The 25463-nt window shown below is 47.7% G+C and overlaps 1 protein-coding gene across 1 annotated transcript in view; it reads right to left on the bottom strand.

The window, feature by feature from the left end:
• Positions 1–10556: 10556 nt before the first annotated feature.
• Positions 10557–25463, bottom strand: part of LOC139275662 (proprotein convertase subtilisin/kexin type 7-like) — a 233456-nt gene continuing 218549 nt past the window's right edge. The window contains exon 13 of the mRNA XM_070892830.1: positions 10557–10738. Within this exon, the coding sequence (XP_070748931.1) occupies positions 10578–10738 (161 nt within the window). The 3' untranslated portion in view covers positions 10557–10577. The remainder of the gene's footprint in view (positions 10739–25463) is intronic.

Below are 25463 nucleotides of genomic sequence, written 5' to 3'. Positions count from 1 at the left end.
AGCCGCCAAAAATACAAGTCAGTGCCACCAGAAAATCCTCACCCCGCAAGCTGGGTAATCAACTCCTCTCTCGACAAGGTCACATAGAATAGAAATACAAAATAAAGAAAGACTTGCATTTATATAACGCCTTCCATGACCACCGGACGTTCCAAAGCGCTTTACAGCCAATGAAGTACTTTTGAATTGCCGTCATTGTTGTAATGTGGGAAACGCGGCAGCCAATTTGCGCACAGCAAGCTCCCACAAACAGATGACCAGATAATCTGTTTTTGTTATGTTGTTTGAGGGATAAATATTGACCAGGACACCGGGGATAACTCCCCTGCTCTTCTTTGAGATAGTGCCATGGGATCTTTTACGTCCATCCGAGAGAGCCAACGTCTCATCCTAAAGACGGCACCTCCGACAGTGCAACGCTTCCCTCCGCGCTGCACTGGAGTGTCAGCCTAGATTTTTGTGCTCAAAAATACTGCGGATGCTGGAAATCTGAAATGCTGAAATACTCCGGAGGTCAGGCAGCATCCGTGGAGAGAGAAACGGAGTTAACGTTTCAGATTGATGGCCTTTTGACAGACGAAAGGTCATCGACCTCATATAGAAGAGAGTTCGGGCGACTTTCTACTTTGGTCTGGGCGAAAGGCTGGAGGTATCAGACTAGCCAGCTGTTATCAATCCCTCCCCATTTGAAATTGAAAATCAGGCAGGGTTTTTAAATGGGTCTGCCAATCCAACACCGACAGTTTTACCCCCAGTGTGTTATGGTACTTGTGGTACGAGTCAGCAACAAAGAGTATAGAAGATCTTCGCCATTTCTCTCCCAGAATCTTCTGGTTCTTGCCTTCCGCCTCCCCTTGGAGGGAATAGACTCTGCCTACCCACAGCCCAGCCTCCAATTTCAATAGACGCATGAAACCCACAATCACCGACCCTGTCTCAAATTTTGGAGTTGGGGCCATTAGCAAGGTGAGGGCGGGCATGTTGGAGGCACCCATCCTGATCTACCTGGGAGGCATGGCAGCACCTCCGCTAAGTTGGATGGGTGTGGGGGAGGTGGGGGGGCAGGGCACACGGGGAGAGAGAGGAGTAAAAAAACAAACACCCATATTTCTGGCCCTTAACTGCTCTCCAGGTGACCCTTGCAGGAAAGTTCACCTGGCTGGATTGGGACCAGCCGTGATGCAACTCCGTGGGTGAATAGCCCATCAACTGTGCGATGCACTCCGTGGTCAAATAGCCTGGGTCAGCCGTGTGATGCACGTCGTGGTGGAATAGCCGACGGGCACTCCATATCTGTGCCCACACACAGGTAGCTGCTGAAGATAGGTGCCAAAGAGATGCCGGGGCCTGTAAAACAGGAGTCGTCATTTCTTCCAGGAGAGTGAGAGAGAGAGAGAGAGAGAGAGAGAGAGAGAGAGAGAGAGAGAGAAGAAACAAAACATTTGGGTTTTGACGTGTGCGATCTTGTTGGCAGCGAAGCGGCTAATTGCACTTGAAGGAAAACATGCAGAAAGCACAAGGTAATTGAGAACAGGCCCAATTACTGCAGCGAAACAAAAGCATTTGGAGCAGGGGGCAGAGAGCCCGGGTGCCCATTCCCCAACCGGAAATGAAGGCCAGCTGCCGCTGCGTTGTGTTTGAAAGCAGCTAATCACAGTAACACGAGAATTACTAGGCAGCCGTTCGCTGACAACGGACAGAATGTTCTGTCTGGGACAATCACCGTTCTCTACTGACTGACACGCAGCATCAACTAATCGTACCACATACACGCAGCCTGGCTGGGCCGGACTTGCACTCAATAAAAGCCGGAATTTGCCCCGTTGTATGTTCGCGCGGGCGTTTCCTGCGCTGGTCGGCAATGGACACCGTCGAGGTATTGGCCACGCAAAGGCTTCTTTTAAAGCTGTACAGTGCGTTGGTGAGACTGCGCCTGGAGTACTGCGTACAGTACTGGTCTCCTTATTTAAGGAGGGATATACAGGTACAACGCCTGAAATCCAGCAACCTCGAGACTGAGCCGGTTTTCGGACCTCGCTGTTGGCGCTGCTCGCCGACCTCTGCTCCTCGCCACCCGCCGATCCACCGATCTTCGCCGCTCCTCGCGCCTGCAGCCTCTGGGGCTGCGCTTTTTTACCGGTTTCCTCGTCCCTCGCCGCCCGATGTTTAGCCATCTTGGCCGCCTCAAAAACGTCCGGTTTTTGGACAATTCCGGTTTTCGGAATTCCGGATCAGGGAGGTTTTACCTATACTTGCATTGGAGGCAGTTCAGAGAAGGTCCACGAGGTTGATTCCTGAGATGAGCGGGTTGACTTATGAAGAAAGGTTGAGCAGGTTGGGCCTGTACTTGGAGTTTAGAAGAATGCAAGGTGATCTTATTGAAATGTCTAAGATTCTGAGGGGGCTCGACAGGGTCGATGCAGAGAGGATGTTTCCCTGTCGTGGGGGGGGGGGGGGATCTAGAGCTAGAGGGCATAGTTTCAGAATAAGAGATCGCCCATTTAAGACAGAGATGAGGAGGAATTTCTTCTCTCAGAGGGTTGTGAACATATGGAATTCTCTGCCCCAGAGAGCTGTGGAGGCTGGGTCATTGAATGTATTTAAGGTGGAGATAGACTGATTTTTGAATGATAAGGGAGTCAAGGGTTACGGGGAGTGGGAAGGGAAGCGGAGTTGAGGCCAAGATCAGTTCGGCCATGATTTTATTAAATGGTGGAGCAGGCTCGAGGGGCCAAATGGCCAACTCCTGCTCCTATTTGTTCCTCTATCGAGGTGAAGGGAGCTGGCCCTCAGAAGACTGAGTGGGAGGCGTAGGGAACAGGAATAGACAAAAGACTCGCCTCCTTATTCTGTCACTCATCAGCATCAAGCAGCCCGCTCACCGGATTTTATATAGGAAATACTGCGCATGCGCGCTGTTTCTCAATAGACCCCACAGCCTCTTAAAAGGGCTGCGCAGGCAGAAAGAATATGAAAGGGTCCACTGGTGCTCAGATCCACGTGCTGTCTTTCAGCAGCCCAGCCTGTTGCCACACTAACATTCACCACCACTGCCGCCAGTGTCATTCTACACCTTCAGCAAGGGACCAGGAAACCGGTGAAAAAAACCGCAGCGCTGGTGGGCCGCGGGCGCGAGAATCGGCAAGGAACAGTGAGGATCGGCAAGGATTGGCAGGCGGTGAGGAACGGTGAGAAGCGGCAAGGAACAGTGAGGATCGGCGAGGACCGCCAACAGCGAGGTCCGAAATCCAGCAAAACCCGAAAACCGGCACGGTCTTGGTCCCGAGGCTGCCGGGTTTCAGACGTTGTATTCGAGCACTCTTTACCGAATGTTTCTTCTGATTACATACACAATTCTTACTGGGCTTGACAGGGTAGGTGCAGGGAAGGTGATTCCCCCTGGGCTGGGGAGTCTAGAACCAGGGGTCACAGTCTCAGGATAAGAGGTCAGCCATTTAGGACTGATATGAGGAGAAACTTCTTCACTCAGAGGGTGGTGAATTTTTGGAATTCTCTACCACAGAGAGCTGTGGAGGCTCAGTCATTGAGTATATTCAAGACAGAGATCGATAGATTTTTGGATATTAAGAGAATCAAAGGATATGGGGATCTAATGGGAAAGTGGAGTTGAGATAGATGATCAGCCATGATCTCATTGGAGCAGGCTCGAGGGGCCGAATGGCCTTCTCCTGCACCTAATTCTTATGTCCTTATCAGCTTCACAGAAAAAAAAAATCTCCTGCACCAGAAATCCCTTTTCCACTTTTCCCCAAATACCAGTGAGTGTCCTGACTGTGCTTCTGGAGCGTAAAGTTGAAGTAACTGGATAGCTTCTCAGAGATCTACTTTTAATTTAAAAGATGCAATCTGGCACAGCCGTTTTTTAATCAGGTGATTCAACTTCCCTTCAACCGTGCAACCCAGGGAGGCAATTTAATTCAGCTCTCCATCCGGACAAAGGAAACAGCGGGTGGTGAAACAGAGTGTAAACTGAGCGGCTGTTGCTAACCTCACCTGGGGTGTCCGCATGCAGTCATATCCTTGATATATCTGCCAATAGGTGGATGGAGAATACTCCGAACTACAGGATGAGGCCATTTGGCTTAACATGCCCGCCTCTTTTAGTCTGATCTCAATCAGCCAATATCCTTTCTCACATATCCTGAATCTAATTCTGCCCCTCTCCGAAACCATTCTACGTCTCTGGAACCCGTTCCTTCGTGTTGAATCAGTTCGTCCAAATCTCCATTACATTTTGTGTGAACCCGGGCAGCTCAAATCCCCTACTTACTCTTCAAAAAATAAAATTTGCGACAACATAATCAGAGCAAGTGTTTTACGGTGAGACGGGACCCAACACATCCTGCCAATTTGAACACCTATGACAAGTACCGTAATTTTCCTTTAAAAAGCCCCCATTTTTGAGTAATAACAAATCACTTGACCTAAATTGGTAACTAGGGTAGTAAATTTTAAATCGCCACGAAAATAACAAAAAGGGACAGAGTAGAACAACATTTTTTTTTTTAAAACGCAGAGGATTATTAGCGAATGGAATGCTCTATTCGATGGAAATAGTGGAAGCAACTTGCATTTATATAGCGCCTTTAATGTAGTAAAACTGCTACTGCATAGGAGCGTTATCAGACAACAATTGACAGAGCCACATAGAGAGACATTAGGACAGGTGACCAAAAGCTTGATCAAAGAGGTGGGTTTTCAGTCGCGTCTTAAAAGAGGAGAGCGAGAGGTAGAGAGGTTCAGGGTGGGAATTCCAGTGCTTGGGGCAGAATTATTAATAAAAGGAGTAAAGGGCTGAGATGCAAAAGGAAGTGGGAGAGGGAGAGCGTGTGCAGAGAAGGTATTCACTTCGCATTTGCCATGTGCAGAGAAGGTATTTGCTTCGCATTTGCCTTGTTTAAAAAAAAATTGTTCATAGAAACATAGAAAATAGGTGCAGGAGTAGGCCATTCGACCCTTCGAGCCTGCACCACCATTCAATATGATCATGGCTGATCATGCAACTTCAGTACCCCATTCCTGCTTTCTCTCCATACCCCTGATCCCTTTAGCCGTAAGGGCCACATCTAACTTCCTTTTGAATATATATAATGAACGGCCTCAACAACTTTCTGTGGTAGAGAATTCCACAGGTTCACCACTCTCTGGGTGAAGAAGTTTCTCCTCATCTCGGTCCGAAATGGCTTACCCCTTATCCTTAGATTGTGACGCCTGGTTCTGGACTTCCCCAACATCGGGAACATTCTTCCTGCATCTAACCTGTCCAATCCCGTCAGAATTTTATATGTTTCTATGAGATCCCCTCTCAGTCTTCTAAATTCCAGTGAATATAAGCCTATTTGATCCAGTCTTTCTTCATATGTCAGTCCTGCCATCCGGAAATCAGTCTGGTGAACCTTCGTTGCACTCCCTCAATAGCAAGAATGTCCTTCCTCAGATTAGGAGACCAAAACTGTACACAATACTCAAGGTATGGCCTCACCAAGGACCTGTACAACTGCAGTAAGACCTCCCTGCTCCAATACTCAAATCCTCTCGCTATGATGGCCAACATGCCATTTGCCTTCTTCACCGCCTGCTGTACCTGCATGCCAACTTTCAATGACTGATGTACCATGACATCCAGATCTTGTTGCACATCCCCTCTTCCTAATTTCACCATTCAGATAATATTCTGCCTCCCTGTTTTTGCCACCAAAGTGGATAACCTCACATTTATCCACATTGTACTGCATCTGCCATGCATTTGCCCACTCACCTAACCTGTCCAAGTCACTCTGCAGCCTCTTAGCATCCTCCTCACAGCTCACACCGCCACCCAGCTTAGTGTCATCTGCAAACTTGGAGATATTACATTCAATTCCTTCGTCCAAATCATTAATGTATATTGTAAATAGCTGGGGTCCCAGCACTGAACCTTGCGGCACCCCACTAGTCACTGCCTGCCATACTCTCTGATCCTGATCCAGAAACACGGAGTTCTGCTGCAAAATACAAATGCAGGTTTGAAAGTGAACAATAAAAGGATTGTTGGAAATATTCACCAGAGTCAAAGGAGAAAGGTTTCTAAAAAACACACAAGAATATTTTCTTTCAAAGACCGGCGACCACATATAGCAACAGTTCCTTTCCCTCAACATGAGAAATATCTGGTAAAACCAGCAATATATTCAGCAGCTGCAAAACCAAAAATAGACAAAATATTGCCCGATTAAATATGGAACAGTAACAGTCTGAAGATTGATGTCGAAACAAATCCCCCAAAAATGAAAAACAATTCATAAAAGGACCTCATTTCGACTGATGTTTGGGTTTACCAATTATGCAAGACAGGCATATCTTAGGACCCAAGAGTTTAAAGATTGTATTTCAGAGCTTTGAACCAAAATGTTTTCCCTCAGTGATGAGAGGTCGATGGTGCACATGATAAACACCAAGCTGGATGTGTGTGGGGTGTGTGCAATGCTACGCGTGCTGACAAGGTAACATTCCCTCTCAGGACAAAGGTAGGACACCAGACAGCCTCTCCTCCAATCTAAACATCCTGTCAGCCAATTCAGTAAAACCAATTTAGTTAAAACAGGATCAACAAAGATCAAAGAACCAACTGACTCCGTACTAATGAAAAAACGACTAATCTTCCACCCAGGGTCAATGCCACCTCAAAAGTTCAAATGAACCCTTTCATCAACACTGATTTTTCAAGGTTTAAAACAATATTGCTGCCAGATGATGTTAATATTTTAATTGGGACTAATAGTCCTTCAGCGATATTAAGGAATAATTCTAGTCCTAGACATATATTCTTCAGGGGTACTGAGGGAATGATCAGCCATGATCTTATTGAATGGTGGTGCAGGCTCGAATGGCCTACTCCTGCATCTATGTTTCTATGCTTTACCCCTGGAACTCCAAAGTTCAACGATGCTATCCGGGAAACAGATGCCAACTTCTGGCGAGGGAAGAACCAATTCGTGCAGCTCCTGTGAACCAGCGGAGTGTCCCCCTGGCAGGTATAGGAAATGGGTTTCAGACTGCATGGATAGATGTGCAACAGAGTTTGTTCATGTATATGGGGAGGTGCTGTCAGGCAATCAGTGTCGGTGCCCGCACTCGCAAGGTGAGTACGGCCGACAAAAGTGTAAGCGCGTTCAGTTCTTGATCTGGATTCATTCTGGACCAGATAGCCATTCCCCAGACCAGACCAATTTTTACCTGGTGCGAATGACTTGATCCATTCGCCGTTATACAAACATTTGGCCGCAAAACGTTATGCAGTAAAGGCTCTGCTGGTTAATGCTCGCACTCTCTTGTTACCGTCCAGTTTTAACTTCTTCCGTTGAGATGAACACTTTTTAAACCCGGATTTTGCGGGGGCAATGGTGGCGAAACTATCAGTGGTCTCCGTCATTGAAACTGACTGCAACTTCAGGAGTCGCCGCATGTGCAGATAAACGCAAATATCCAGAGGTTTGCTGCCAGTCGCTCCCTGCTCCGTCACCTGTTGTGCTGTGGATCGCCCCCCCCCCCGGGGCTGGCAATCAACTCAAATCACACCGAAGGTCCAAAACTTCCCCTATTACGCTGGAATATCACTTTGAAATCACTCTTTTTTTCCCCCCCCCCCCCCTTCCCCCACCCCACCGCCCTCTCCTCCTGCCCCGTCCACCAAAAATAAAGTTAAGCCTGGTTAAAAGAGGTGTAACTGGGGTTTTTAAACAGTGTATTGACTGATGAATAATTGTTCTGTCCCTGAAAGACTAACTTTTTATTTGTGGAATGCCAAATTTTTCCATTAATAGGATAAAGAATTATGTTCTTTTAAAAATATATATTTTTTTGTTTATGATATTTCAGCTTCTACCTTAATCCTATGTGCATATCCCAAACTTTATTTCACTCTAAAATTTATAAAAAAATAAATTGGAATCTGTGCATTTTACTTCCTGGTTTGCTGTCTGTGAGAATTCTTCAATGGGATTGGCTGCTTAGTCTATTGGATGACATCACTGTTGCTGAACATTGGAGATCCACTTGATTTGGCACCAGACTCAAACTAACGTCGGCAGAGCTGAAATTCACGTCACAGAGATCGCTCGATCTTTGTGGGCAGCTTTCTTCGAGGTCAGCGGCGAGTGCTATCGCTTCGCTGCTGACCGTAAATTCTGGGCCTTTGTCTATCGTCAGCAATGTACACACCAAGCAAGCCATCCATCTCGACACTAAACTCCACCAGCACACAAATCATTCACAGTATAACACAGCACAAAGCACAGCACTGCCTTCCAACTTTATATCCCATATAATAAAATAACTGACATCCTGATTTAACTTAGTCGTAATAACGCCAAGGTCACTGAACCTGTGGTATAAATAAACTAAGATTTGGCGAGTCAGTTTTGTAATTGTGTGAGTTATGCAGTTGACGTACCAGGGGCCACAGTCTCAGAATAAGGGGTCGGCCATTTGGGACTGAGATGAGGAGAAATTTCTTCACAGAATGGCGAATCTTTGGAATTCTTTACCCCAGCGGGCTGTGGATGCTCAGCCGTTGAGTATATTCAAGACAGAGATCGGTAGATTTTTGGATATTAAGGGCATCAAGGGATAAGGGGATAGTGCAGGAAAGTAGAGTTGAGGTAGAAGATCAGCCATGATCTCATTGAATGGAGGAGGAGGCTCGAGGGGCCGAATGGCCTCCTCCTATTTCTTATATTCTGATGTAATTCGCTATATTGTGGTAAACAACTGAGCTCCAGTGTTTTACATTACCATGGAAGCTGGTGTACACAAAACTATATTAAACTATTAATTTTGACAGCAATTCTACAACAGTGCAAACAGAAAAACAAAATTCCATTTAGTGTTCTGGCGTGTGTGCACCACGGGCTCCCTCAGTTACTCCCTCCAGCGGGAGTCCTGGTTACTAGTGCAAAGCCGCTGGTTTTTAAATGGGTAGCGAATTCTGTAGCACCTCCCAACCGGTAACTTCCACCACCTAAAGGACAAGGGCAACAGGAGCATGGGAACCACCACCTCCAAGTTCCCCTCCAAGACACACACCATCCTGGCTTGGACTTATATCGCCGTTCCTTCAATGTCGTTGGGTGAAAATCCTGGAACTCCCTCCCTAATAGCACTGTGGGAGCACCTTCACCACACGGACTGCACCGGTTCAAGGCGGCGGCTCACCACCAGCTTCTCGAGGGGCAATGGGGGGGATGGGCAATAAATGCCGGCCTTGCTCGTGACACCCAGATCCCCAGATTGAATTTTTAAATAACTAACGATTGATTGCAAGCCAAGTAACACTTGTGTGGGAAATAGAAATTCCTGAGGCAATAGGAACTCTCTTCGGAGGCTGAGGGTTAAGGCACAATGGTGCGGCAGAGGAAAGAAAGCCTCCGTTAATAACTCTATGCTTGAGGCGAGAAATCCTGACAACAGTGATGTCTATCACCTTGATGAGCATAAAGAAAAGTTTAAAAGCAGCGCTTAAAATAAAATAGGTCCACCAACCTAATTACTTCATTTTAGGGAATTCCTACTCCACGCCTGGCCGACTGGCAGGGATATCGAGAAGTAGGATACAGGCATTGCTCTGGGATTTCTTTCAGACTTCCTAATAATCAACACCAGTTAACAAACTCGCTTCTTTCCCTTCTCCAAAGGTCCCACCTTAAGGCAAATGATGAACATTGTTTGGGCTGCCCTGGAGCCGTTTCTGTTTCCATTTGGAGTCACCAAGCCCCACTTTATATTTATCATAAAGGTGAAAGATATCATATAAATGAAAGAAATTATAAGTTCAAAATGCAACATGTGTTCAGTGACTTCAGAATACTTCCACTTGGCAAAACAGTCACATCTTGCCAAGGCAGTGCAGGCTCGAAGGGCCGAATGGCCTACTCCTGCACCTATTTTCTATGTTTTTCTATCTATGAGGTTCATCATTTTTGAGATCCTCGACATCGGTGGTTTTCCTTCATCACCCACCACTCACCAATGTGCTGCTGTGCTTTACGTCTCGTGGCCGAGAGCATGCAGAAATCAAGCGCAGGCAGCGTGCGGCAAACCAGTCCCACCCACCCTTTTCCTCAACCACTGTTTGTCCCACCTGTGACAGGGACTGTGGTTCTCGTATTGGACTGTTCAGCCACCTAAGGACTCATTTTTTAGAGTGGAAGCAAGTCTTCCTCGATCCCGAGGGACTGCCTATGATGATGATGATGATGATGCTGAAGATATTAGATTCTTCCCTTTTCTCCAGTATTCTCCCTTTGCCCGTCCACCCCTCTGGACCACATAACTCCTGTGTCCAAGGTGACCATCACCTCCCACCCATCCAGACGACCAACTTTTGAGGTATATCTCCGTGGCTGTGTGGAGATTCCCTACCCAATTTGCCCGCATCACAGAGCCACCATCCCCACCGGACTCTCTTCCTGCATGACACCTCACCAGAGTGATATTCTGCTACCAGCCCCTTGTAGTCGTAGCATCTTCCTCAGCCACGTCGGGAAAGATACCTGGAACATCTCCTCCACTGGCCCCGCTTACCTGTCCACGATGCGCTTTGCTCCGATGAGCGAAGACATCCCACTGGGGCAGTGCAGTGTGAGCTCCAGGGATCCCCGAGCCGGATGTGCTATGGTGACTGTGACTGCCACGTGTTCCAGAGTCCTCATGCCGGATAAGTTCAAGTCATCAGCGGTTACTGCGGAGAGACAAGATCATTTTTGGTAAATAGAAGCTGTGGAATCATAGAATAGCACAGGAGACGGCCATTCGGCCCATCATGTCATTGTGTCAGCTGTGGCCTCGGAGTCAGAAGATTGCGGGTTCGAGTCCCACTCCAGGGAAGTGAGCACGAAAAATCTAGGCCGACACTGAGGGAGTGCTGCACTGTCGGAGGTGCCGTCTTTCGGATGAGACATTAAACCGAGGCCCTGACTGCCCTCTCAAATGGATGTAAAAGATTCCCTGGCACTATTTCAAAAGGGAGTTATCTCCGGTGTTGTGGCCAATATTTATCCCACAATCAACATAGCAAAAACAGATTATCTGGTCATTATCACATTGCTGTTTGTGGGAGCTTGCTGTGCACAAATTGACTGCCGTGATTCCTACATTACAACAGTGACTACACTTCACAAAAGTATTTCATTGGCTGTAAAGCACTTTGAGACGTCCGGTGGTCGTGAAAGGCGCTATATAAATGCAAGTGTTTCTTTCTTTCAAGTCTCGCCGGCTCTTTTGAAGAGCAATCCAGTTAGTCCCACTCCCCGCTCTTTCACCATATCCCTGTAATTTTTTTCTCCTTCAAGTACTTACCCAATTCCCTTTTGAAGCGACAATTGAATCTATTTTCACCGCCCTATCAGGCAGTGAAATCCAAATCCTAACCACACGTTGCGTAAAAAAGGTTTTCCTCATGTTGCCTCTGGTTGTTTTGCCAATCACCTTAAATCTGTGGTTACTGACCCTTCAGCCATTGGAAACAGTGTCTCTTTATTTACTCTATCTAAACCCTTCCTGATGTTAAACACCTCTTTGTCAGAACCTCACTGCCACGGAGTCCCCTCAATCCTATCCTCGCCTTTAATCTAAAGGCCAACAGCCAAGCTTTTGAGCCAAGAGTCAACCCAGTTTATATTGGATGTGAAAAGCAACATAAATCGCCCACAATTGGGCACTAAATTGCCAGTCGCACTCAGAGAGGCCACAAAAATCTACCGCAATTGTGAGTGGTCGCGCTCACCCAGACTGGAGCATACGGGGGCAGTGGCCAGCTGGCTTGGTTTTTGCTACTCCCTATTTTCAAAGGATAGAGTCGTGTAATTTTGTTGCTTGGGTGTTGAGAACAAACTTTCGCAGTGGTACAGTATTTGGGGAGGGAACCTCGGTCTGAGTGGTGGCTGCTGAGAGGGCAGGGTGAAAGGTTCAAGCCCCACTCCAGAGAGTGAGGGGAGACTAGAATACGGTCTCAAGATACTGGGCCGACATCGCGCCCGGACGGAATAACCACTGGCTCAGAATGTTTGGGTTCGAGCCCCGCTCTAGACTCATCATAGGCAGGCCCTCGGAATCGAGGAACAATTACTTCCACTCTTAACCTGAGTCCTTAGGTGGCTGAACAGTCCAATACGAGAGCCGCAGTCCCTGTCACAGGTGGGACAGACAGTCGTTGAGGGAAGGGGTGGGTGGGACTGGTTTGCCGCACGCTCCTTCCGCTGCCTGCGCTTGATTTCTGCACGCTCTCGGCGATGAGACTCGAGGTGCTCAGCGCCCTCCCGGATGCACTTCCTCCACTTAGGGAGGTCTTTGGCCAGGGACTCCCAGTTGTCGGTGGGGACGTTGCACTTTATTAGGGAGGCTTTGAGGGTGTCCTTGTAACGTTTCCTCTGCCCACTTGTGGCTCGTTTGCTGTGAAGGAGCTCCGAGTAGAGCGCTTGCTTTGGGAGTCTCGTGTCTGGCATGTGGACAATGTGGCCCTGCCCAGCGGAGCTGACCAGACTAGAACACGGTCTATAGATACACGAGCCTGGATGGCTCAGAAGGGCTGGGTTCGAGCCCTGCTCCAAATAGCCCACAGCGAGCAGAGATCGGAGCTCCGGCTTGGAATATTGCGAGGAGTTGGGGGGGGTGGGGGTAATTGCGTCCGATGGGCAAGATGACCACCTCCTTTCGTAAAGGGTAGGTGGGGCTCTTTAGCTTTGGCTGAGGCTCATTAACTTCAGAAACAAAAATCGCGAGATGTAAATCGGCTGCCGATTCGCTGTCATCCGTTTTACAGTAGCGCCCAAAGTTAAAATCTACCCCAAAGAGTTTAAAATTACATATATTCTTTATGATCTGTTTGAGATGTAAAAAAATGCATTTCTAATATCAAAAGACCAGCACATACCGCTCAGTCTGGAGAGCGACTGCACACAACGCAGGCAGAGGCTGGCTGTGTGCTCACAGGACAAAGCAACATTTTTCAACCATATCGGGTGGCTCTTCTGTAAAGATCGGACGGAGTCCAGGGGACCTTTAAATCTAATTGGCTCCAGAACATTTGCACTGGAAGTTAGAATCCAATTAATGTCTTGGTTAAAATGTAAACCGTGTGAACAAGGCCACCCACCAGCATCCATCAGAAGCACCGGCCTATTTAATGTATAATTTGGAACATGGCGAGACCTGTCATGATAAATATTCCTTGGTGCGCTGACGTAAGGCTGTATATGCCAGCCCACAGGCTGCATGTTGGCTTTTCAAGGGAGCTATTCTCGGCCACAAGTCTATTGCTTTATGCAATTACGAAATTGGTAATTTCGTGTTTTAACTGTTGCTGCAATGCCTATTAAGCTGTTGATATGATTTGGGGCTTACCATTGCAAGTGTGGCTGCACCAAAGTGCATGGGTCACAGTTTTCAATTTCACTTCCTACATAGTGAGAGTGTGTCCAGAGGGAGGAACTTACTTGGCACTGCACTATGAAGTAGTCTATCGCACTCACAATCCCCCCAGATAACGTTTCCCTATCTCAGCTGTGCCAATATTTATCCCTCAATCAACATAACAAAATAGATTATCTGGTTATTATAACATTGCTATTTGTGGGAGATTGCTGTGTGTAAATTGGTTGCCGCGTTTCCTAATCTGAGGAAGGACGTTCTTGCTATTGAGGGAGTGCAGCAAAGGTTCACCAGACTGATGCCCGGGATGGCAGGACTGACATATGAGGAGAGACTGGATCGACTGGGCTTATATTCACTGGAGTCTAGAAGAATGAGAGGGGATCTCATAGAAACATATAAAATTCTGACGGGATTGGACAGGTTAGATGCAGGAAGAATGTTCCCGATGTTGGGGGAGTCCAGAACCAGGGGTCACAGTCTAAGGATAAGGGGTAAGCCATTTAGGACCGAGATGAGGAGAAACTTCTTCACTCAGAGAGTTGTTAACCTGTGGAATTCTCTACCGCAGAGAGTTGTTGATGCCAGTTCATTAGATATATTCTGTTCTATATATCGGTACATTAGTGTATTTAGGTACTTCTGTATATCGGTACATTAGTGTATATAGGTACTTCTGTATGTCGGTACATTAGTGTATTTAGGTACTTCTGTATATCGGTACATTAGTATATTTAGGTACTTCTGTACATTGGTACATTAGTGTATTTAGGTACTTCTGTATATCGGTATAAAGAAGTGAATCTATTTTCCTCGATCTTGTTTATCTTCTCTTATTGTCTATTATATTCAGCCTATTTGGGAGGCCTTATATTTTTTTTCTACATTTATTTGGTGGGCCCTGGGGCTGCAGCCCCATGGTTAAACCACCCCGTGGTTAATCTGCCCCATGGTTAATCTGCCCCCGTCTCGGTGCCTTCAAGGGAGGCATATAGAAAAGAAAAGAAATTCAGGAAAGAAGCTCTGGAAAAATCACAAAAAAGTGAAGTAAAGCAGCAGCGGCTGAAGAAACAAGAGAGGCTTGATGGCAGCCAAAACAAACAGCCTGTGCTGAATCGAAGGGAAACGAGACTTTGCTCTTCCGAGCCCGCCTGCCATTTTATTTGTCCTTTCATTATTATGCAGTGAGGTGAAGCACAGTTTTTTTTTAAAAAGCAGTTCTTAGCTTCTTTATATTCCTGATAAAACAATAAGTTGGCAACCTACTGCCAAGCATATTGGAAAGGAATCCGACAAGGCAGGTTTGACGTGCTCTCTGCCGGCCAGCCGACAGATAGAACCCACGTCCACATTTCACTGATATTTGTGTGTTTGCAGCAGTAACATTGCCTTAAATGGTCAAGAAGCAGAGAGTAACCTGGCTGTGGACCAGCATCAGTACTGGAGCTGCTGCTTGTTTACTTTAGTGTTTGCATCACATTTCCTCGGAGATAAATCTTTCGTGGAAACGTCACTTTCAGCCGCTTCGAAGCCAAAAGTGATAAATAATGTTAAGATGGTAAAAACCACTGGACACGCATGACATCATTGGCCTGGCGATAGTCACCATCAAGCTGGCATGCTGCCTTCCCGCTCAAAGGAATGACGACAGAGAACATGGGAGCTCAAGCTCTCCGCATCACCAGCCAGTGACACCTGCGATCAAGTGCCGTGCGGGGGCGTCAGGCAAGTACGGGGCTGGGTTTGGTCATGATGCCCTCGCCCCGGGTACGATGGTCCCCACAGCAGCTCTCTCCGGGATCGCTTCACCAGCAGAATTTCCTCCCCTGCCACCAAAGGAAAACGTCGCAGCCCATTTGCGCACAGCAAGCTGCCACAAACGGCAATGTGATAATGACCAAATAATCCGGCTTTGGTGATGTTGATTGAGGGATAAATATAAAGGATCCAGCACCGCTTGGAATCATCCCATCTGTTTGTCCATTTACCCTCCGTGTGCTGACTATATATTTTTTTGATCACTTGATTAGCTCCGCTGGGCGGGCCACATAGTTCGCATGCCAGACAAGAGACTCCCAAAGCAAGCGCTCTACTTGGAACTCCTTCACAGCAAACGAGCCACAAGTGGGCAGAGGAAATGTTACAAGAACACCCTCAAAGCCTCCCTGATAAAGTGCAACATCCCCACTGACACCTGGGAGTCCCAAGACCACCCTAAGTAGAGGAAGTGCATCCGGGAGGGCGCTGAGCACCTCGAGTCTCATCGCCGAGAGCATGCAGAAATCAAGCGCAGGCAGCGTGCGGCAAACCAGACTCCCCACCCACTCTTTCTCTCAACGACTATCTGTTCCACCTGTGACAGGGACTGTAGTTCTCGTATTGGACTGTTTCAGCCACCTCAGGACTCATTTTAAGAGTGGAAGCAAGTCTTCCTCGATTCTGAGGGACTGCCTATGATGATGATAATGATGATGAAGAAATATTGGCCAGGACACCGGGGATAACTCCCTTGCTCTTCTTCGAAATAGTGCCATGGGACCTTTTACATCCACACGAGAGAGAGCAGACGGGGGTCTCGGTTTAACGTCTCATCTGAAAGACGGCACACCTCCGACAGTGCAGCACTCCCTCAGTACGGCCCTGGAGTGTCAGCCTAGGTTTTTGTCCTCAAGGCAAGGCTACCAGATTACAGCTAATTGGATCCCTACCGTCCACCCAACCATAACACATTAAAAAGTACCAATGCGGAAAATAACTGCCTTCGGTGTGAGTGTAGAGAAATTGTGCGGCAGTGTGGCAAAATTCAGACTTTTTGGGAGTTTAAAATTCCTTGTCAGTCACACCAAGAACATACACATAAGAACATAAGAAACAGCAGCAGGAGTAGGCCTTTTGGCCCATCGAGCCTGCTTCGCCATTCAATAAGATCATGGCTGATCTTCTATCTCAACTCCAACTTCACGCCTCGTGTCCAAAAATCTATCGATCTCTGCCTCGAATACAGTCAACGACTGAGCCTCCACAGCCCTCTTCATCAGGCTCCCTACAGCACTAGGCCTCAGCGTATTTACGGCATTGGTTGGTTAAGCCCTGTTCCAATCCTCGGGCCGGTGCTCCTGGCTGGCAGATTCACAGGCAATGACTGGGTTCTTTGTCTTAAACACAGAAGCATCTGGTTGTGAAGCCCATGATCTTCTGAAGCCAATTACCAGTCCAGTCGTGCCAACAACTCTTTCCTGTAGAGTTAGGATTTGGCAAGTCACAACTCAAAATGCATTGCAGTCTGAATATAGTCACTGCTCCTTTTGATTGTGAAACCAGGTCCTGGCACAATTAGTTTAACACATGTTGAGACATTAACTACAAACTGGAAAGTTAAAAAATATCGGGCTAGAATTTTCTATCAGCCCGCCAGCGCCCGATCGCCGCCCCAAAAAACCGCGAAGACGGGGAAGATAATCGCCAGCAAAAAATTCCCCGCCAAAAAATTAAAAAATCCACCGGGCGAAAAATATGAGCCTTGCTCCCCCATTCTGGGCGAAAAAGTGCAATTTGGGGTCGAATGGGTGGCTCGTCAACAAAATGGGCCAAAAATTTAAAAATCAATAAAAATTTACCCTCAGGCTGCGAGTTGGGCCTAACACCAGAAAAACAATAAAAATAATTTTTCAAAAAACTAAAAAAAAAAATCAAAAAAACATTCCCAAGACACTTTAAAAGTAAACCACCACAACACATTCTAAAAATAATTAGTAAAAAAAAAAAACAATCACTAACCTTTTTATTGAAGAGCTACTCAGCTAGCGCCCGGCTCCGCTGGTCCGCGTGGGCGTTTTTTAAAAAACTTACCTACGGGTCACTGCTCAGCCAAATATTGCGCCCGGGCGATCAGAGGACGGTGCACGGCAGCGCTACCTTGAAACCGCCGGCGTAACTCAGGTAAGGAAATTTTCGCAAACCTGGTTACCGCCCACAGTGGCCGATATTGTCCAGAACGCGGGCGTTAAGCCACAGGAAATTCCAGCCCAAAGTGAGGAGTACAAAACAACAAAATATTCACTAATCTTTTTGTTGGTGAATGTTTCCCCCCCCTCCCCCCCAAGTGCTGTATGTCATCTGTCAGACGAGATCCCTCGGCAATATTTGAAGAACAAGGAGTTCTCCCAATGTCCCAGCAAAAACGTGCCCTTCAATCAACAGCTCCAAAAACAGATTAACTGTTGGTTTAGCTTACCCCTGTTTGCGGGAGCTTGCTGTGCGCCAATTGGCTGCTGCAGTTTGCCTGCAAAACAGCAGTGACTTCATTTTAAAAGTAATTTTTCGACTGTCGGCTCTTTGGGATGTCCCAAGTAGGTGAAATACACAATATAAATGCGAGTCCATCATTGCTTTCCAGCTATTGAAGAGAGGCGGCTGATGTTGTAGAACACAGGACTCCTTGCCGGAGGTCCCTTGTTCAAATGCCGGGCTCCACCATCGCTGACACTCAACTGCCCTAATTGACCAAACTTCTCCGGGTTATCGGCAGGCCAGCGCTCGCTGCATGGTGGGTCAGGCAGCACAAGGACGGCCTCCTGTTGGCCAGGGACAATGTGATGATGGGCAAGTAGTAAATTGTGATCCTGTGCATCAGCCTCACAGGCAGTCCCTCGGAATCGAGGAAGACTTGCTCCCACTCTAAAAGTGAGTTCTCAGGTGACTGAAGAGTCCAATATGGGAATTACAGTCTCTGTCACAGGTGGGACAGACAACGGCTGATGGAAAGGGGTGGGTGGGACTGGTTTGCCGCACGCTCTTTCCGCTGCCCGCGCTTGTTTTCTGCACGCTCTCGGCGACGAGACTCGAGGTGCTCAGCGCCCTGCCGGATGCTCTCGCTCCACTTAGGGCAGTCTTTGGCCAGGGACTCACAGGTGTCGGTGGGGATGTTGCGCTTTATCAAGGAGGCTTCGAGGGTGTCCTTGAAACGTTTCCTCTGCCCATCTGGGGCTCGCTTGTCGTGTAGGAGCTCCGAGTAGAGCGCTTGCTTTGGGAGTCTTGTGTCAGGGCATGTGAACAATGTGGCTCGGCCAATGGAGCTGGGCAAGTGTGGTCAGTGCTTTGATGCTGGGATGTTGGCCTGGTCGAGGACGCCAACGTTTGTGCGCCTGTCCATCCAGGAGATTTGCAGGATCTTGCGGAGACATCGTTGGTGGATGGAAGCCGAGAGATGCCAGTCGCAACAGCGACTTAAAAAATATATTCCAAAAGGGGGAAGAATTAGAAAAAAATATATAAAAGAATTTTGCAAAATGCCTGTGTTTTTTCCAGAACCTTGACAAAAAAATGATTTATTTAACTTTACCAAAACTGACCTCAAGGTCAATTTGGAAGTGACACAGGAATATTTGGAAGATTAGAAGATTAAATCCTCCTTGTGATGTGGTGCCAAGTTGCAGAGACATGGAAAATCTCAGGTTTAATTCCTGGGTCAGTTCAGAATGGGAAAATTCCTGGGTCAGTTCAGATGGGAAAATTCCAGGAAATTTTCTGTGGCAAAGAAATTTTCACCGAGTTCCGCCCGCCTCTCGAAATTGGCCGCCGTCCTTCAAACCCAGTCCAGTTCGATTCAGAACTGCAAGGAAGAAGAGGTGACGGAGTTCCCAAGGACAGCATCGTCTCTACAACAGGATTCTACTGTCCTGCTGCAGCAATGGGGGATGACAACTGGCCTCAGTCTGCCCAGTGAAGGAGAAAGGAACAGAAGGGAATGGTCAGTTTCCCTGATCACTAATCCCTGGAACGTTCATGTCTAGATGTCAGATGGGAACTATCATAGGCGGTCCGTCGAACGAGGATGACTTGCTTCCACGGGTTCACAGATGTACCAATGGAGGACCCGATGTTCCAGTCCCTGAACTCCAATTGTGGAAGATGCCCATGCATGAATTTTTTTAGCGTGTGGTGACTGTTCCACCACACGGGCTCGACAGAGCTCGGCCTTCATCTAGTGGCAAGGGTTAACCAGGACGACTGGAGTCCTGCTCTGCTGCACGGACCTAGTACGCGCACATATCGCAGTGTGGGCTGGGCCCGTGCTGCCTCTGGGCTCTTCTGAGCCCCATAACCCTCATTCACCGCATCTCCGCCACGATCCCTCACCTCTCCTCCGCCACAAAAACACTCGCCGCACCTCCGCACCAAACATTCGCCGAACCTCCGCCACTATCACCCACCAAATCTCAGCAACGATCCCTCATCGCTCCTCTGCCCCAATCACCCACCAAATCTCAGCCACGATCCCTCATCGCTCCTCCGCCCCGATCACGCGTCACAAGTCCGCCACGACCTTCCCGCTCCTCTCCTGTAACAGGGCCCCGCCGATGCTCCTGCCCACGCTCCAAATGGTGACCTGGGTCCTGATGACGTGGGAATGATGATGGGAATATGACCGAGGCCCTCGCCCAGCGTGATTGCCCTTGAACATGTACTGTCAGGGTTCACACATCAAGAACAGCCAGACAGCTGAATAATGGGTCACATGGAATTGTAAAGACTTGCATTTATATAGCGACTTTCATGACCTTAGGACGTCCCAAAGTGTTTTGCAGTCAATGAAGTACTTTTGAAGTATAGTCACTGTTATAATGTATAAAGCGGCAGCCAATTTGCACACAGCAAGCTCCCACAAACAGATAATGACCAGAAAATCTGTTTTAGTAATGAGGGATAAATATACGCCAGGACACCTGGGATAACTCCCCTGCTCTTCAAAATAGTGCCATGGGATCTTTTACATGCACCGGAGAGAACAAACAAGGACTCGGATTAACGCCTCATCCAAAAGACGGCACCTCCGACAGTGCAGCACTCCCTCAGTATGGCACTGGAGTGTCAGCCTGGATTTTTGTGCTCAAGTCTCTGGGGTGGGACTTGAACCCTCAACACTCTGACTGAGAATGCTACCCACTGAGCCTTCTGTACCCCAGCAGGAGTCCTTCCTTTCAAGAGAGATAGATACACAGAGAAAGCTAAAGTGGAGGTGACGATAACTGTATGTTTAGTTCTGAGACAAGCAAGTATACTAAACTCAAGAAAGCTGGATTTATGGAAACAGCCCTGCAACATTAATCTTCATCTCCGCTAGATCGTTCAATTCGCTTGAAGCTGTAAACGGAAAAGCAACAATTTGGATTGGTTCCTGCACTTCAACAGAATGACCTGCTCCAGCCCACAGCCATGGAAAGTACGAAGAGAAGGCAGAAGTATAGTTTCCCCCAGAGCCAGGAAACGGAGTTTAAAATCAAGTCTGCCTCTAACGTCAGAGACAAAATGGAAATTCCCCCACCCACACAATTCCGATAAGACAAATTCCCGGAAAAACCTTGTTGTAAATCCATCTTCAACAAATGTTAAATTAGCCCAACATTATTCTATGTAGAATGGGAATATGTAAAATCTAGATGCAAGGAGTGAGAGGTGATTTTTTTCATTTGTGCTTGGGATGTTTAGTTTGGAGATATGAGCAAAATATACTAAACCGAGAGAGAGAGAGCGAGAGAGAGAGAGAGAGAGAGAGAGAGAGAGAGTGCAAGCTGGATTTTGGAATCAGTCCTGCAATATTTATCTTTTTCTCCTTTATATCCTGCATGGGCTTCAATCACGGTCAGCTGTGGCTCAGTAGGTAGCACACTGGCCTCTGAGTCAGAAGGTTGTGGGTTCAAGTCCCACTCCAGGGACTTGAGCACATAAATCTAGGCTTACACTCCAGTGCAGTGCTGAGTGAATGCTGCACTGTCAGAGGTGCCGTCTTTCGGATGAGACGTTAACCCGTGACCCTGTCTGCTCTTTCAGTTGGACGCAAAAGATCCCCTGGCACTCTTTTGAAGAGGAGTAGTGGATTTATCCCCGGTGTCCTGGGCCAATATTTATTCCTCAATCAACATAAGAAAACAGATTATCTGGTAGTTGTGAAATTGCCATTTGTGGGAGCTTGCTGTGCGCAAATTGGCTGCCACATTTCCCACCGTGACTGCACTCCAAAAGGTACTTCATTGACTGTAAAGCACTTTGGGACGTCTGGTGGTCGTGAAAGGCGCTATATAAAAGCAAGTCTTTCTTCTTTCAATCTGCTTGAAGTGACCATCTTTAGATGCCCCGAGAGCATTGAGCTAATTTAGTGTTGGACTGGAGTCACATGTAATGGTGGCAGGGCACCTGCCCTAAAGGACATTAGTGAACCAGATGGGTTTTTATGAACATCAGGGAGGGTTTTCATGGTCATTTCCTGGGGCTCAGCAACAAATCATTAGATTTACTGAAATTAATTTCACAATGGGAGGATTTAAACTCTTGACACCCGTGTTGCTGGTTCCGTACAGTAACCATAAAATTACCGCACCACTTTGACAGGAGAGTCCCAATGACAGTAGGCGGAATTTTCTTTGCTCAGCCAGCCATTTCTACTGCACGTTAAAAAAAATATATCATCATAGACAATCCCTCAGAATCGAGGAAGACTTGCTTCCACTCTTAAAATGAGTCCTTAGGTGGCTGAACAGTCCAATACGAGAGCCACAGTCCCTGTCACAGGTGGGACAGGCAGTCGTTGAGGGAAAGGGTGGGTGGGACTGGTTTGCCGCACGCTCCTTCCGCTGTCTGCGCTTGATTTCTGCATGCTCTCAGCGACGAGACTCGAGGTGCTCAGCGCCCTCCCGGATGCACTTCCTCCACTCAGGGCGGTTTTTGGCCAGGGACTCCCAGGTGTCAGTGGGGATGTTGCATTTTATCAGGGAGGCTTTGAGGGTGTCTTTGTAACGTTCCCTCTGTCCACCTTTGGCTCGCTTGCCGTGAAGGAGTTCCGAGTAGAGTGCTTGCTTTGACAGTCTCATGTCTGGCATGCGAACTATGTGGCCTGCCCAGCGGAGCTGATCAAGTGATCAAGTGATCAAAAAAAATATAGTCAGCACACGGAGGGTTAATGGACAAACAGATGGGATGATTCCAAGCGGTGCTGGATCCTTTATACTCTTACTGCCAAACATTTTTCAGATGAAATGAAAGGGCCTAAAGGCAAAACAGAAAGGACGACAGGAATGGGGAGAAGCAGAAGTTGTGTGTGGAAGATTCACCACTCAGATACCCAAGAGACCCTTGCAGGAGCTTCCTGGGGAAAGTTAGCTTCAGAGTTATCCCAGATTATCCCTGCGGTGCGCGTAGCTGAAGATCGACGGAGACCCCCCCAAAAAATGACTTATTTTGTCTTCTCTCTTCCTCCTCCTCAGCCAGTGGCTCAGTGGGTAGCTCTCTTGCCTCTGAGCCAGAAAGTTGTGGGTTCAAGTCCCACTCCAGGGACTTGAGCACAAAAATCTAGGCTGACACTCCAGGGAGTGCTGCACTGTCGGAGGTGCCGTCTTTCGGATCAGACGTTAAACCGAGGCCCCGTCTGCTCTCAGGTGGACGTAAAAGATCCCATGGCACTATTTTGAAGAACAACAGGGGAGTTATCCCTGGTGTCCTGGCCAATATTTATCCCTCAATCAACATCACAAAAACAGATTACCTGGTCATCATCACATTGCTGTTTGTGAAAGCTTGCTGCGTGCTAATTGGCTGCCACATTTCCCACATTACAACAGTGACTACACTCCAAAAGTACTTCATTAGCTGTAAAGCGCTGTAAAGCGCTGTCAAGGGCTGTCAAGGGATGTCAAGGGATGTCAAGAGATGTCAAGAGATGTCCGGTGGTCATAAAAGGTGCTATATAAATGCAAGTCTTTCTTTTCTTTCTCTTCTGGAGGCAGAAGCCTGAGCTGGGTACATGTCCACCAGCCGTCTGGAATCTCAGTCTTGCGGCCAATCTTCCGGGGAGAGCCTGAACGTGTTCCCACCTGGCCCCCCACACCTGGACCGCCCTCACACACCTGGACCCCCCACACACACCTGGACCCCCCCCCCCCCCCAACACCGTGAACATTGGAATATAATCAAAAGGAGCGGCTCTTTCTGCTTCCTTAGACCAGGGAAGCAGAGGCCAACTCGAACACGTCCGAGTAAGACGGATTCATTCAGGGACCTTCCTGATTTGAAGGACTCAAGCCTCCCGCCACACAACTCATTTACCATTGGGATCTCCAACCTTTCTATGCGACAGTGAACAAGATGCCACTTTATGCTAGAAATTGAAACCAGACCACCCAGTATTGATGACATCAGGGCCTATCCATATTGGTTCCTTCTTTGACTGCAATAATATAATTGCAGCCTAGGATTTCCTGCAGTAATTTTACATTAAAGCTCGCTGTCCCGCGTAGAAATGAGTCAGAATCTTCCAAAACGGTGTACAATCACCAGAGACCTTGGCAGCGAGACCCACTGTCAGATTGCAGCAGCAATCAAGCCACAAATTAACGTTTTTGCTACTTCATTAAAGACCAAGGGCTTATAGTGAACACAAAGAAATGTACAGCTGGGTTCTCATGTAATCACAGTTTGCAAACGCCAGCAAATGCACACATCCTGGAGGCCACACCTTTCACACATGATGTCACCAGCCATACCTGCAGGCCTTAGCACGCCTACCTGCCTCCGCAAGCTGGGGTGGGGGAGGGGACCAGTTGCATGGCTTTGCCGGCCGCTGCCAGGACTGCTGCAGCCAAACTGCAGCAACCCAGTTCCCATCACCCTCAGGATTTATGCCCCAGACTCATTTTAGACAACTTGCATTTATATAGCACCTTTAAAGTAGTGAAACATCCCAAGGCGCTTCGCCTGGCGAGATAAAAATTTAACATCGAGCCACATAAGTAGCTCAAGTGACCAAAAGCTTGGTCAAAGAGGTATGTTTTAAAGAACGTCTTAAAGGAGGAAAGAGAGGTAGAGGCGGAGAGGTTTAGGGAGGGAGTTCCAGAGCTTGGCAACAGAAGGCACAGCCACCGATGGTTGAGCAATTCTAATCAGGGATGCTCAAGAGGACAGAATTAGAAGAGCGCAGACATCTCGGGGGGGGGGGGGGGGGGGGCTGAAGGAGATTAGAGATAGCACTGCATTTTCAACTAAATTGCTGCCCACAAATAAAATAAATACTTGCATTTATATTGCGCCTTTCACGACCACTGGGTGTCTCAAAGTGCTTTACAGCCGGTGAAGTACTTTTTCAAGTGTAGTCACTGTTGTAATGTGGGAAACACAGCAGCCAATTTGTGCACAGCAAGCGCCCACAAACAGCAACGTGATAATGGCCAGATAATCCATTTTTTTGTTATGTTGATTGAGGGATAAATATTGGCCAGTACACAGGATATAACTCCCCTGCTCTTCTTTGAAATAGTGCCATGGGATTTTTTTACGTCCACCCGAGAGAGCAGACTGGGCCTCGGTTTAACGTCTCATCCGAAAGACAGCACACCTCCGACAGTGCAGCACTCCCTCAGCACTGCACTGGAGTGTCAGCCTAGATTTATGTGCTCAAGTCTCTGGAGTGGGTTTTGAACCCACAAGCTTCTGACTCGGAGGCAAGTGTGCTGCTCACTGAGCCACAGCTGACACGCTAGATGTAACAAACAGTGGCCGACGCATTGTTTAGCATGTCCATTTGCTTTCCCACTGCATGCAAAGGCAGTAACATGCGAGGAAGAGTGTGCAGGTGAAAGGGATGAGTGGTGGTGGCAGATAGTGGAAGCAGGAATCCAAGGCCCATTCGCTACTTGGCGGCTATGGTTGAGCCAGTGTCCTTTGGGAAAAATGTGTCCAGTGGCCTTTACTGCAAGGGGGAGAGAATATAAAAGCAGAGAAGTCCTGCTACAACTGTACAGGGTATTGGTGAGACCACACCTGGAGTACTGCGTGCAGTTTTGGTCTCTGTATTTAAGGATATACTTGCATTGGAGGCTGTTCAGAGAAGGTTGATTCCGGAGATGAGGGGTTGATTTATGAAGATAGGTTGAGTAGGTTGGGCTTATACTCATTGGAGTTCAGAAGAATGAGAGGCGATCTTATCGAAACGTATAAGATTATGAGGGGGCTGGACAAGGTGGATGCAAAGAGGATATTTCCACTCATAG

This window comes from Pristiophorus japonicus, chromosome 11, assembly GCF_044704955.1.
Source record: "Pristiophorus japonicus isolate sPriJap1 chromosome 11, sPriJap1.hap1, whole genome shotgun sequence".
Taxonomy (NCBI): Eukaryota; Metazoa; Chordata; class Chondrichthyes; family Pristiophoridae; genus Pristiophorus; species Pristiophorus japonicus.
This window is presented reverse-complemented; position numbering and strand designations above follow the sequence as displayed.